General features: G+C 42.9%; 1 protein-coding gene across 2 annotated transcripts; it reads left to right on the top strand.

The window, feature by feature from the left end:
* The first annotated feature begins 7,607 nt into the window (after nucleotides 1-7,607).
* Nucleotides 7,608-10,209, top strand: LOC103714219 (inorganic pyrophosphatase 2-like). 2 transcript variants are annotated; one of them, XM_039125451.3, is made up of 4 exons: nucleotides 7,612-8,623; nucleotides 8,712-8,833; nucleotides 8,927-9,128; nucleotides 9,597-10,132. In XM_039125451.3, exons 1-4 carry the CDS (start codon nucleotides 8,486-8,488, stop codon nucleotides 9,960-9,962), a joined length of 828 nt encoding a protein of 275 aa, XP_038981379.2. In that variant the 5' UTR covers nucleotides 7,612-8,485; the 3' UTR covers nucleotides 9,963-10,132. The 2 variants fall into 2 exon arrangements, with proteins under 2 accessions (XP_088567493.2, XP_038981379.2); XM_088711367.2 differs by having other exon boundaries at nucleotides 7,608-8,623; nucleotides 8,712-9,128; nucleotides 9,597-10,209.
* Nucleotides 10,210-13,178: the final 2,969 nt, after the last annotated feature.

Genomic DNA, 13,178 nt, shown 5'->3' with positions numbered 1-13,178 from the left:
TTAGATCCAGATAGTAGAGCTTCCCTCTCCTAGTACCATAACCAATTGTCTTCCGAGTCCGAATGTCCTTAAAGACACAAAGGTTAGGCCAAAAAATCACAACACAATTTAAAGTAAGGGTTATTTGAGCAACAGACAATAAGTTATGATTAAGGGAAGGGACAATCAGAATTGAATCTAAATTCAAATTTTTTGTAAGAGAAATTGAACCTTCTCCTAACACGGGAGAGGGGGTACCATCGGCTGTGGACACTATATGTTGGTCTGAGGATTTTATGGATTGAATATGATTATTGTCAAAGGTCATGTGATTTGTGGCACCAGAATCAATTATCCATTCACTATGACTAACAGAGGTATGAAGAGCCTTACCCACATTCCCAGAAGTAGCAATGAAAGAGGAAGCTTTCTCAGTTTTCTCGGAATTACTGGTGGAAGCATGACTAGGCTCGACCACAGCAACGGAAGCATAATGGTTTGTCTTTGAATTTCGTTTGCGAGGTGCCTTGGCAAAATCCCACCATTCTGGATATCCAATCAATTCATAGCACCGTGACTTAGTGTGTCCAGTTCCACCACAATGAGTACACATACGTTCTGGTCGTGCAGCTCCTATTTCGTAGCTGCAATTTTGTGATCCAACCGGCTGATTATGATCATGATTCAGTGGACCAGATGTTGGTTTTGGGTTTGTTTGCAGTTGTTGATACTTGACTCGGCGAGCAACCATAGCAGATGGCTCTGAGTGTTCAGGTTCGCCATTCAGTGCAGCTCGGCGAACGGAATCACGACGAACATACGCATAAGTTTCTTCAAGATCTAGTACAGGATCCCTCCTGAGAATCTCACCTCGAATTTGTTCAAATTCTGCATCTAGTCCATTCAGAAAAATATGCACCCGCAGTCTCTCAACTGATTTTTTATAGGCAATGACATCATCGGGATCTTTCATGACAATTTTATCACGATGATCTAGCTCTTGAAAAATTTCTATCAGATCACCATAATAGGTGGAAAGAGGACGACCAACCTGTTTGGTAGAGAATGCTCGTTGATTCAGTGCAAAGAGTTGCGATTCATCTGCCCCATCATAGAATGCTTTGGCAAGAGCAGTCCAGATTTCACGTGCAGTAGTCAATCTAAGATAGCGTTTCATAATCTCCGGTGACATAGAGATCAGTAACCATCCTTTGACCTTTTGATTCTCAGCGTACCACTTCGAATAGGAAGTATCAGTAACCGTCGGAGATGTTTTACTCGTAAGATATTCAAGCTTCTCACGCCCTGCAATCTGCATTTCCATGATTTGAGACCAGACATCATAATTGGTTTCGGTAAGGATGACATTAGTTGTGAAACTGGGGTTTTCTGATTGAACATGGATAACCGGTACAGAGGATAATTCGGGTTTGTCATTAGTCATGGTTCGAGAGATACGTGAGAATTCAGGCTGTGATGATATAGAACGAATAATAATACCCGCTCTGATACCAAGTCAAAAATACAGAGTTTGTGAAGAGAATACGTTTATGATGTTTTTCTATTACTGGCTGGGCATAAATAGCCACTGTACAAAGCTTTAGATCCTATAATTTAGGACTGATTGACTAACTGTAAGGAAACTACAGCTGTCAAGATATAATCACATATTTACAGGGATTCTAGTAATTCTAGTCTATCTGTACAGCTAGCAGTAGAGACAAATTAGGGGCTAGAATATTGGAGAACCAACTTGGAGATAATTACTCCTGATTGTCAACAGTCATGCCTTGGCCCGATGCAAGCCTAGGATGTGAAGCTGAGGCCCGAGCCTGGCACGGCACGAACCAGGCCCAGGCTCCGGCCCAGGCCCGAGCCCCAGACTCTGTACCTTTTCGAGCCAAGCTATGCTCCCCGACCCCAAGCATATTTTAAGGTAATTAAGAGCATTTTTGGGTAGCTGGATTGGCGGTCCATTGGGTCGAGATCGAGTTACATTGAGATACGGTTATTTGTGGAGAGAAAAGATGTCTTTTCATTAAATAAAAACTCTGGAGCACATAATTCTAGAAAAATCAAGTTACTTGTTCATTAGTAGGTTATTTGTAAAATCTCCATTTTTCAGGATTCTCCATCCCCAAAAATCTTGATCACTGAAATCTAGCATTTTCATTTGATAATCCGTTCTCGCTTTGATTACAAAATAGTACTTACCCAGATATAATACAATCGGCATGTTGAATTAGGCCTAACTTATACTAATAAGTTGTACATGTAATAAGATATAGAGTCCAATTTAAAAAGGAGCTCAATTCATCGTTCCTAAAAGTCTGTTTGAATTTTTTTTATAGAATTAGACTAAAAATTCTATAGAATTTTTAGATTGGGTCAATACAACCAGCAAGATTGCAGGCAACATACTAGATTAGATCTGTATTCATAAAATACATAAATATAGCTTTATAGTGGGCCAGCTAGAATCCTAGATATGCTTTAAAAACATAAGCTCCAAATCTTCCTATTGCATGAGCTTTATTTCTTTTCTTCTTCTGTCACCTTACCCTTTCTAAGCTGACATCCAAAAGATTACGTCCTTTGAGGTTTGATTCACTTATCCCTTTGATTATTACCACGAGCCAAGTACTTGCAGAGGAGAGGACTCATGTAAAGAATAACTTGAAAGATCATGGAGAATTTTTTAACAAAAAGAAGAGGAATCATAGAGACTATTAATACCAACAATTCCTATAATTTGTGATATTTTGCAGAGAAGAAAAGATGATTTATTATATCTCTGAAAAACTTGGATAATGGTTTCCATTATCCATCCTATCTCGAAAAATCATCTATCAGGTTGCTTTCCTTCTAGAGTATTGCTTCATGTACCCTATAGTGTGCCCCTAATGAGTGTCGAACCGGATTTTTGTGTGTGGCAGCTTATAGAAAACCAGGTCAAGGTATGTGAAAGGATGCATAAAGAAATTTTACCCTTTCTATATATGTTTTCCATGGGGAACAACTTGCTCTCTGATAATATGCTTAACAATCAAAGCTGGCCTAAATGAAAGTCAAAATGGGGAAGGAAAAATAACTTCTCCTTTTTTTTTTGGCAAGGAGGTACAATTACATGACCCTGAGGTAAATACAACTACTGGCATCGTTAGCATACAACACATCACACAATTGAGAAGGTACATATTAGGCAACAGTTGAATCTGAATGGTTAGCAACATAAGCGGCCATCTTAGTTTGCGGTATTGTTCGCTTCCTTATAAACATGAATAGCCATAAATGACCCTAGGAAGGAGATTATTCTTATCAAGTCCTCTAGAATAGCATGGGAGTCATCATGATAGTTCGAGAGTACAATAACAGTCTTCGAATCCCTATCAAGTACTATATTGGAGACTTTCAAGGTTGTGACTTTATGGATCAAGCTCTACAAAGCTCCTCTCAGATTTGCTAGTAAAATATAGAGTTGACATCCTCTTACTACCATCAATGCAGATCCTTGATTGCAAATCACAAACCCAACTCTACCATAAGTGTTGGGCCAGATTGGGCTCAAGCTGATCAAATTTGGAAGAAAGCATTTTTATCCGGAGATGGTCCTTGTTGCGCTGAAAACTGACCAGCACTAGGCACCGCTGCGATAGATATGACGATACTAGATAGCTCGATGGTTGGCTGTTTTGGTCAGGATCGGGAAAGACGAGCGACGCTCGGCCGCTGCGGCTGAGTGGATACTTAAATTGTGGTTATTTCTTTTGGCCTTTTGGTCACTTAAATAATCAATCTACAAGTGGATACTTGCTGCCTCATTCAACCTCTGAGTCCATTCTCACACTTTCTATCAAGCAGCTCTGATATCATAACTTGACTCTCCAGCAAGAATTATTTAAGATAATTTAGCTTAGCCAACCTAATTTGCAGCACAATAAAAAAAGACCAAGGCATGCATCGTACAATGTTCCTCCCTACTTTAAGGCTTTTATTGTTTGATGAGTGATGACATGGTGGTCGTATTGAATTCCTCTTTCATGAAACTTCTGCTCTTTCTTCATAGAATTAATTCAAGGCAGCTGGGTCCTCAATTTCTTTTGTTTATACCCAAGATGAAAAAATTAAGGCAATACCATCTGATGTTCTCCCGAAAGTTACAAAAATTGTATCAATTACCATCCTTATATTTTTCCCAAATTTCTGTATTTGTCCCTCATACTTGAGCTTTCCACCTGCTATAACAGGTTGCCATCAAGAAATCAAGATCCTCCACTTTGAGATGAACAATAAGCAAAACATTTTGAAAAAGTTTTAGAGGGTACTGTAGCTATATATATATATATGTGTGTGTATGTATGTATGGATGGATGGATGTATGAATGTATGTATGTATTGGCGTATCCTCAACGGCAATGAATCATCTGAACAATGAGCCACTTGAGTCGGTTTTTGGTCTTCTTGGCTTCTACTAGGCTTGCACATATGAGATTGGAATAATGTCCTACTGCAGTACGACCCAGTGAAACCCATCATCTCTTATCAAAGTCAAGGCACCGGATCAATCTAGAATCAGTTCCATACCCGTTAAGAATCCAACAAATTTTTTTTTCCCCTTCTTTTCCATCTGGGACTTTTAATGGCATTCTTTGAGGTATCTAACAAAAAGAACATATAAGTAGACAAACCAAAATACCTGCATCCATTTATTCAAAGAGGGTCCCTAAGAACAATATATTTAGAGTTGGATCGCACTAATGCGGCTCCTTTTAATTTTTTTTTTTAAAAAAAAAGTTATGGAAGATATGAACCATTGACCTCCTTCAAGGGTAAACTCTTAGGAGGAAGTACCAATCAACTAAACTAACAATATATATTTTTTTAAAAAAATCATATAAAACTTGTTGTATTCAGAAAATATCTTGTCCTATTGTACTTAAAAGTTTAAAAATATTTTCGAAAAAAATGTTCTAATTTTCAGTTGATAATGATTGAATTTTTTTTTATATCTCTGAATTTTTGTTTCTTATGAAATATAGAAATATTATTTTTCTAAAATACCTAAGTTTTCAATTTTTTTTTAAATTCTAACGTTTTTCTTCTTTTCCCCTGAGTCAAACTAGTCACGCATGTTTGGCTCCTTTCCTTAATAAAATCGGGGGTGCCCTTTTTTTTTGTTGAAAATGGTAATTTATATAGCTCTAACGTGAGTACATCCTGCCAGATCAAAAGAAGGTAAAGAGTACAAAGTAGAAGGTATGTCTCCTACGGATGTCCAGATGATCTCTCCGGTGTGCCGGGTAACAAATAAGGCGACCTAGTTTGCTGCGCTGTTCGCCTTCCGAAATATATGTTATGTCTCCTACGGATGTCCAGATGATCTCTCTAGAGTGTCGGATAACAAATGAGGCGATCCAGTCTGCTGTGCTGTTTGCCTTCCGAAATATATGTAATGCCTGAAAGTAGCTCAGATCCTGGGCCAATCTGCGAGTGTCGCAGATAAGAGAGTGACCATCACAAAATCTGTCCACTCTCCGAACTCAATGGATCACCATAGAGGACTCTTCCTCGAGGCATACCCGCTCAGCACCGAGTACCCGCCTCGCATAGGAGATACCCTCCCAAGATGCCCGCAGCTCAGCTCCAACTACAGTGAGTCCAGGCGTGCGACGACCACCCGCTACTATCATCTTGTCATGATGGTCTCTAATCACAAAATCAGTACCTATAGACGTCCAGTTCGCCGACATACTACCATCGAAGTTCACTTCGAGAAAGCCAAGAGGTGGGGGCACCCAAGAAACAAGGGCAAACCTGGGCACTGAAACAGCGGAAAGAGTACCCTAGATATCTCTGGCCATCCCAGAGGAGAACATAACGGCAACCTCGGTGACCTCCCTCACATGAAGCATAGCTCTGTCTACCACCATCCTCGGAGGTAACCGTCTGGCCTCAAACAGGCTGGCATTCCTGTCCAACCATATATAATAAGCCAAATATGCCCATCGGATCCCTGCCTCAACAGTACGAAGACTCTGCATGGAGACTCTCAGCCGATGCTGACACGACTGAGTGCGGCAAAATATCAGGTGACCTACTCCATATCTCCCTGGCTCTGGGGCACCGTAAGAGGGCATGATCAATAGTCTCCTCGATATTGATTCACGCCTCACAACACTAGGTGATCCTCACTCTTCACCTGGCTAACATGCTCCTAGTCGGTAAGCAGCCCCATGCCACCTTTCAGACGAAGAGCGCCACACGCGGGTGAATCTGCATCCTCCAATTCCATCCTTCCTCTATCTGTTGAACTGGCTCTCTACTCAACAGCACATGAAGATCCCTGGTGCACATCTGCGACTGCCCTATCGGCACCCAAACTAGCCTGTCCAGCCTCTTCCGAGCAAAGACAGGGAGAGCCAAGACCATCTCTGCCAGCTGCTCTCCAAAAGCCTCCCGAATCAACCCGTCCCTCCAACGACTCCCACTAGACTCCATCAGGTTGCTAACCCTATAACCAGCTAACCTCGACGTATCTGCCATAGTCGGCATCCTACTGATTGACTGCTCGGTCACCCAGCTACCCTCCAACACATCAATAGATCGTCCATCGCCAATGGCCCATCTGATCTCCGAAAGTACCAGCGTAGCTCTAGCACAGATTTTCCTCCAGACTGGTGAGTGGTGACGGCCAGCTTGGACCCCAGGCACCAAAATACCATACTTGGCCCTCATCAAAGAGGACCACATGCCATCAGGCTCCAGCACCACTCTAGCGGCGTGTCGTGCCACTAATACCTCCCATCTCGCCACCAAGGACTGCACCCCCAAGCCTCCATACTTGATCGGCTGACAAACAACCTCCCACGCTAGCAAATGAATGCCACCTCTACCTCTGCCCCTCCCCCAGATAAAATTTCTAAAGATTTGCTCCAAAGTCCTCACAACTGCTACTGGATGAGAGCGTTGGACATTAAATAGATAGGAATCGAAGAGAGAACTAACCGAATCAGGGTGATCATATCCATCATGGAGAGTGAATGTACCTGCCAATCCTCCAACCTGTGCCTGATACTGAGCTCAAGAAAAGAACAGTCCCTACTACGCAAACGCTGACCGGAGAGCGGCACTCCCAAGTACCTCAGCGTACCCTCCTGCTCGCCCACCCCCAAAATCTCTAGGATGGAGGTCTTCACAGTCGTTCTGGTCTTCGGGCTAAAACGGATAGCTGATTTGGATAGATTGACCCATTGATCAGACACTGTACAATAGTCTCGAAGAATTCTACAGATAACCCGAGCGGCCTGCCTAGTCGACCGGGCTAGCAATAAACAATCATCAGCGAAGAGCAAATGAAAAATTAGAGTAGCACCCGATACTAGCCTGTAGACCTCCAACTTCTAGGTTAGCACTGCATGCTGAAGGGCTCTGGAGAGTGCATCTGCACAGATAATGAACAACAGTGGAGAGAAGGGGCAAACCTGTCGCAGCCCTCCAGAGGACTCAAAGAAACGGGATGGCGATCCATTCACCAAAATAGTGAAGGAAGGAGCTCTAACACAACCCATAACCCATCTAATCAATGTCTCGTGAAAACCAAACCCCTGCAAGGACTGCTGCACAAAGTCCTATCTCATCTTATCGTAGATCCTCTCCATATCAAGCTTGATCCCCATCATGCTCCTCCTGCTCGAAGCCCTACCAAGGTCAAACATGAACTCCTGGACAGTAAGAACATTGTCTGAAATGCTCCGCCCCCCCATAAAAGCCCTCTGCTCCGAACTGATAAGCCTCGAAAGAATGTTCCTCAACCTGGCTGCTCGTACCTTCGCCGTAGCCTTATATAAGGTAGTACACAGACTAATCGGACGAAAATGACTTAGCTCAGATCATCATGTCGCTTCAGTATTAGGGTAACAAAGGTCCTCTGCTAATCTGTAGGCATCACGGCTTTACTGAAATATTGCTGTATGTTCGCCGTCACATCCTATCCAACTATCATCCAGTACCTCTGAAAGAAAAATGGTAGAAGTCCATCAGCTCCAGAGCCTTGTCCCTCTCGAGGGACCACACCATCTTTCGAATCTCACTCTCAAATCAGGGATGCCCTTCGCGTCCTTATCCTTGCACTAAAAGAAAAAATATGTAAAGAACTGGAAAGATTCGGAAGCTTCTATCCCGAATATTCCACCGTCCAATGGCCGTAAACACGGGAAATTATGAGACGGCGTGCGATCCACGCGTTCCGGCAAAAAGGATCCGTGCTCCCCCCGAGAATCCCATCCTATCCCACCCGAACCGGTTATTCCACCCACATTTAGGATAAATCCACAGATATTCAAAAAAAGAAAACCAACCCATAATAGGATTCTTTATTCCCATCACGATGCATGGCGCGTAATATTCCTTTGGCATCTCCCGCACCCCATATACACCCCTCCCCAAAACCTTTGGGACCTCAAAAATCTCATAGTTCCAAAGGTTTCTTCAGCTTGATCTCGATTCAATGGCGAGGATCGTCGTGGTGTTCGACTTCGACAAGACGATCATCGACTGCGACAGCGATAACTGGGTCGTCGACCAGCTCGGCGCCACCGAGCTTTATGAGCACCTCCTCCCGACCATGCCGTGGAATTCTCTCATGGTTTGAGCACCAATATCTCTCGCGAACACTGCTCTCTTCTTCCCTATATATCATACTCAACTCGCCTTATGCTTCGCAACTCTTGCAGGACAGGATGATGAAGGAGCTACATTTACAGGGGAAGACCATCGAAGAAATTGCAGATTGCCTGAAAAGGGCTCCATTGGACCCTCACGTCATCACGGCCATCAAATCGGCTTATGATCTTGGGTACGCTTTCTTGTTTTGGTCGGGTCCTTTTCCATTGTTCAGGCATTATATTGTGCTGTACGCCATTGATGGCTTGTTCTTCTTTTGGTTTAGGTGTGATCTGAGGGTGGTGAGTGATGCCAACCTCTTCTTCGTCGTGACAGTCCTCAAACACCATGGGCTTCTTGAGTATTTCTCGGAGATCAATACCAATCCAAGCTATATGGACGAGGAGGGGAGGCTCAGGATCTTCCCTTACCATGACTTCACCACCTCTTCTCATGGCTGCAGCCTCTGCCCTCCAAACATGTGCAAGGTAACTATTTTTTTAAGAAAACCTTCTTTGCTTAATTATTTATTCAGTATGATGTATAGTGCCTCTTCAAGCCATAACTTCATTAATGGTTCTAAAGTTCTATAATTTTCTCTGATATTTAAGTGGTGGCTTTTCTTCATCCTCCTTTCCATAATGTTTTAGGGAAAGAAAAAGAGAGTAACGGTAATTTGTTTCGAACTTTGAAGGTTTAAAATAGAGTTTAGCCAGTTTCCTACTTTGGCCCTCCTTTTTGAACAAAGTAAACAGAAAGCATTGACGTAGACGTCCAGACCATCGTAATCTAATTTAGAATCCTCTTATCCAAATTCCACCAATACATTTGCAATATAACTGAAAATAATGTATTTAGAGATTAACAGGGCCTTGAGTTGCTATAGCCCTGTTCTGGCTCTTGATTCTTTTATTCTTTTGGCTGCCAATCTAATCCTGATTTTTTGCCAAATACAGGGCAAGATCATCGAACGAATCCAAGCACAGGCCCCTGCAGATGGAAAGAAGCGATTCATTTACCTGGGCGACGGGAAGGGTGACAAATGCCCTTCTCTCAAGTTCAGTGAAGAAGACTATGCCATGCCAAGGAAGAATTACCCTCTGTGGCAGCTCATCTGCGACAACCCTCAGCAGCTCAAGGCTGAGGTCCATGAATGGAGCAATGGTGAGGAGCTTGAAAGAACCCTCCAGCAGCTCGTCAACATGTCGAACACTGCCGATCACAACAATGCTGCCCAATTATTCTCAGGAGATTGCAAGCTCGATACCATTCCTGCGTCACCCAATGAAGCCCTTCCCCTGGCTCTCAGGGTTCCTCACTAGCAAATATTTGGCACAAGAAGCCAATTTAATTGAATGGTGGTCAAAGACCATGCTTCGCATCACATTTCTTCTTCTTCTTCTTCTTTTGCCTTTTCCCTTTCTTTCTTCTCTTTGACCTGGTATGCAATTTTACACTGGAAAGAATGTCAGAGATGGAGATGGATTTTTCTGATGTTTTATGTGGTGAAATTTTCATGTGAAATCCATTGGATAGACACCATAACAACAGAGGTTTCTTTCTAGTATGGCAAGTGCTTTAATCTTTGGTGCGGAATTAAGGAAGGTTTCTTCAAGGCATGCCTTGTTCGCTAACTAGCCAGCAATTCCATTCCCTTCTCTGTTCAAATTAAGCAACCAACTGTATTCTCTTCTTCCCTTCCTCCCTCGCCTCTCTTTCCTCCTCCTCTCCCTCCCTCTCCACTGCCAGCCACTCATCCTCCTCCATCCCTCTCCTCCTCCTCCGCCCAAACACCTTTTCTCCTCCTCTTACCTCCATCCACTCTCCGTCTCTCTCCTCCCCACAGCACCTACCTCTCCTTCTCTTACTTCCGTACACTGATCCCCATCCGTCTCCTCCCCAAGAATACCATTCTCTCCTTTTCTTATCTCCGTCCACTCCCCGTCCCTCTCCTCTCCACGAACAGCTTCCACTCCTCCTCTTACCTCCGTCCACCCACCACCCGTCTCCTCCCCTCCGTAGAAACGCATTCCTCTCCTCCTTCCACCCTCCCATCTGTGTCCAGACCCTCCCCATTCACCTCTACTCCCCGAAGCGGCAGCCTCGGCGCTGACGCTGGTGGTCGAGCCGCCAAGTCTCCCGCGAAGCCTCCAGCATTCGGCACCAATGGTGAAGCCACCGAACCTCCCGTAAAGCCTCCAGGCCTCGTCTCGTCCACAGGCAGCAAAGGCAGCTGCAAGATGATGGCCCGCGAGTTCATGGAAGCCCACAACGCCGTCTGGAAACTTGTCCGCGAGGAGCCAGACGTGCGTGCAACAAGAAGCTGGCCCGCTACACTCGGCGGTGGGCCGAGACACGACCAGAGAAGTCTGAATATAATTTGATTTGTAGGATGTTATGGTTGGGGTAATGAAATAATAACGTTTATATGTTAGTGAAATCAAAAGGGCTTTCGTAGAAATGATCTTGTGCCGGAATGTACGTGCAAGGCGCCGATTACATTCATGTCATGATTGATTAAGCAGTCCATTGACGTATGGTAATATTATAATGCATGTATTCGGCTTCACGTTGTGGCTTGCGGAAACAAGGGCATAATGAGGTTATGGACGGTGGTTGCATGCAGCCATGATCTTTCATTATTTCAGAGAAGATGTAACGGAACAAGCGACTCTTCTTCGAAACAGATAAAATGATTTTTCTTTTCTTTTCTTTTTTAAGAGAATTTTTTGAGAAATTTAATCGATATGAAATATGGATTAGGTATGCAATTCTGTCATGCCGGGCCAGGTTCCACTTCTACTAGGTCTAACCAGAAAAAATATCCCATTAGGAGCTCTATAAAACCTAAGACATTAATGAAGTTCCCAACAAAGGAAGGGTTCGATCACTAGATTAATTATAACCTTATGGCTAGTAGACCAAGTTATACTCGGCAAGCAAACTAAAGTACTTGGGCAATAGGATGAAATACATAGTTACTAAATAGATTACTACTAGAAAGATGCCAATCTTAAATCAAGTATCAGAAAAAACAGATCGAAATATCAAGAACGTAGGTTAATATACCAAAGGTATAGGCCGATACGCTAAGCATGTAGGCCAATACTCGAAGAGTGTAGGCCGATATACCAAAAATGTAGACAGATACATCAAGGGCGTAGACTAATACGCCAAGTATGCAGGCCGAGTAACTGAGATATATACTTAGAAAGCGAGAGTCATCGGCCTATGATAAGATCTTAATGGAGTAAAATTTTAGGATGGTGGCCAGCCAATTGTTACCGCTACTTATGATGTGGGAGAAAAGGCACATTACTTAACAAGGATGAAAACAATGATCAATATAGCATACAATAGAAAGGACAAATGTCTAAATGAATAGTGGTACTCAACTCTCCACAACCCATGATGTGGTCATGTGAGAGGAGGATAGCACTACCCACTAAATGTAGCAAAAGTGGGCCCACGTGGCATACCATAGCAAAAATAAATGTCTAACATAAGTAGTGCTTCTCATCTTTTCACTATCTACAATATGAGAAGAAAAGAAGCAATACCTACTTTAGGAATAGTAGTCCATATGGTACACAACAGTTAAGACAAGTGTCCAAATCTAACTATTAGCACCCATTCTACTAGTTTAGAGCACTTATAAATAATAGATTGTAACTGTGAAAGAGAACCATTTTTCAGAATAACGAAATCTCTTTTATGTTATTTTTTTTTATTTTGCTTTAGTTTTATTATAGATGTACAATATATTTAGGCAGCATTTCGTTATCCTCAAAAAGTCCAGGCATCCGGATTTGATCTCTTTTTCTTCAAGTTCCGACAACAGGCCAGTGGCATGCCACAAAAACCTCCTCACTCCACTGTTTGCTTGGTATCCTATAGTTTCAGCATAAAACTGAGGAAAACAAATGCTGGTCCACTTTTAATTATAGCATAAGTGGCTCCTTTCCATGGATCTTGATTTGAAGACACTTTGAAAATTGCATGGGACTCCAACCAAGAAACAATGCACTAGGAAGGTGGTTAGTATTTTTCTGCATCTCACTTGTCTAGGACTAGTTGGCAACCGAGATGAGTGATGAAAAATTGTATCATCAAGCGACATCTGGCATTTTTATAGTTATATCCTAGGCATCAAGAAGCTAATCATTTTCTGTATAATTCCATTGTTATGTTCCCCTTTCCTCCCACGAGTTAAGTCAAATGAAGCCTAACATATATAACACGAATGTTGAGATCTGAAAAGAAGTACGCATAACTCGTGGGAGTAGTGTTCAATTCCCAGAAAAAAAAAAAAAAAAAAACTACTATTTTTTTTGGGGGGGGGGGGGGGGGGCACAATAGTTGCTCACGCTATACTGGCTAGGTGCAACTAGTAGAATAAAAAAAAGATGATGACTCAACACTGGGGGATAGCCCCTGGTTTGTTCGAAAAATCTCTCCTGAATGCCGGACAGTATAGACGGCGACCCAATCGACGGCTCCGTTTGCCTTCGATGCTATTAAGACATGGCCACAAACAC

This window comes from Phoenix dactylifera, chromosome 1 (genome assembly GCF_051530095.1).
Source record: "Phoenix dactylifera cultivar Ajwa chromosome 1, Ajwa_hap1_PhDact_Kaust_v1.1, whole genome shotgun sequence".
NCBI lineage: Eukaryota > Viridiplantae > Streptophyta > Magnoliopsida > Arecales > Arecaceae > Phoenix > Phoenix dactylifera.
This window is presented reverse-complemented; position numbering and strand designations above follow the sequence as displayed.

Coding starts and splice junctions, on each gene's coding strand:
- LOC103714219 (XM_088711367.2), top strand. CDS start 8,486: ATGGCGAGGATCGTCGTGGTGTTCGACTTCGACAAGACGATCATCGAC. Junction 8,624..8,711: donor TGCCGTGGAATTCTCTCATG/GTTTGAGCACCA, acceptor CAACTCTTGCAG/GACAGGATGATGAAGGAGCT. Junction 9,129..9,596: donor GCCCTCCAAACATGTGCAAG/GTAACTATTTTT, acceptor TGCCAAATACAG/GGCAAGATCATCGAACGAAT.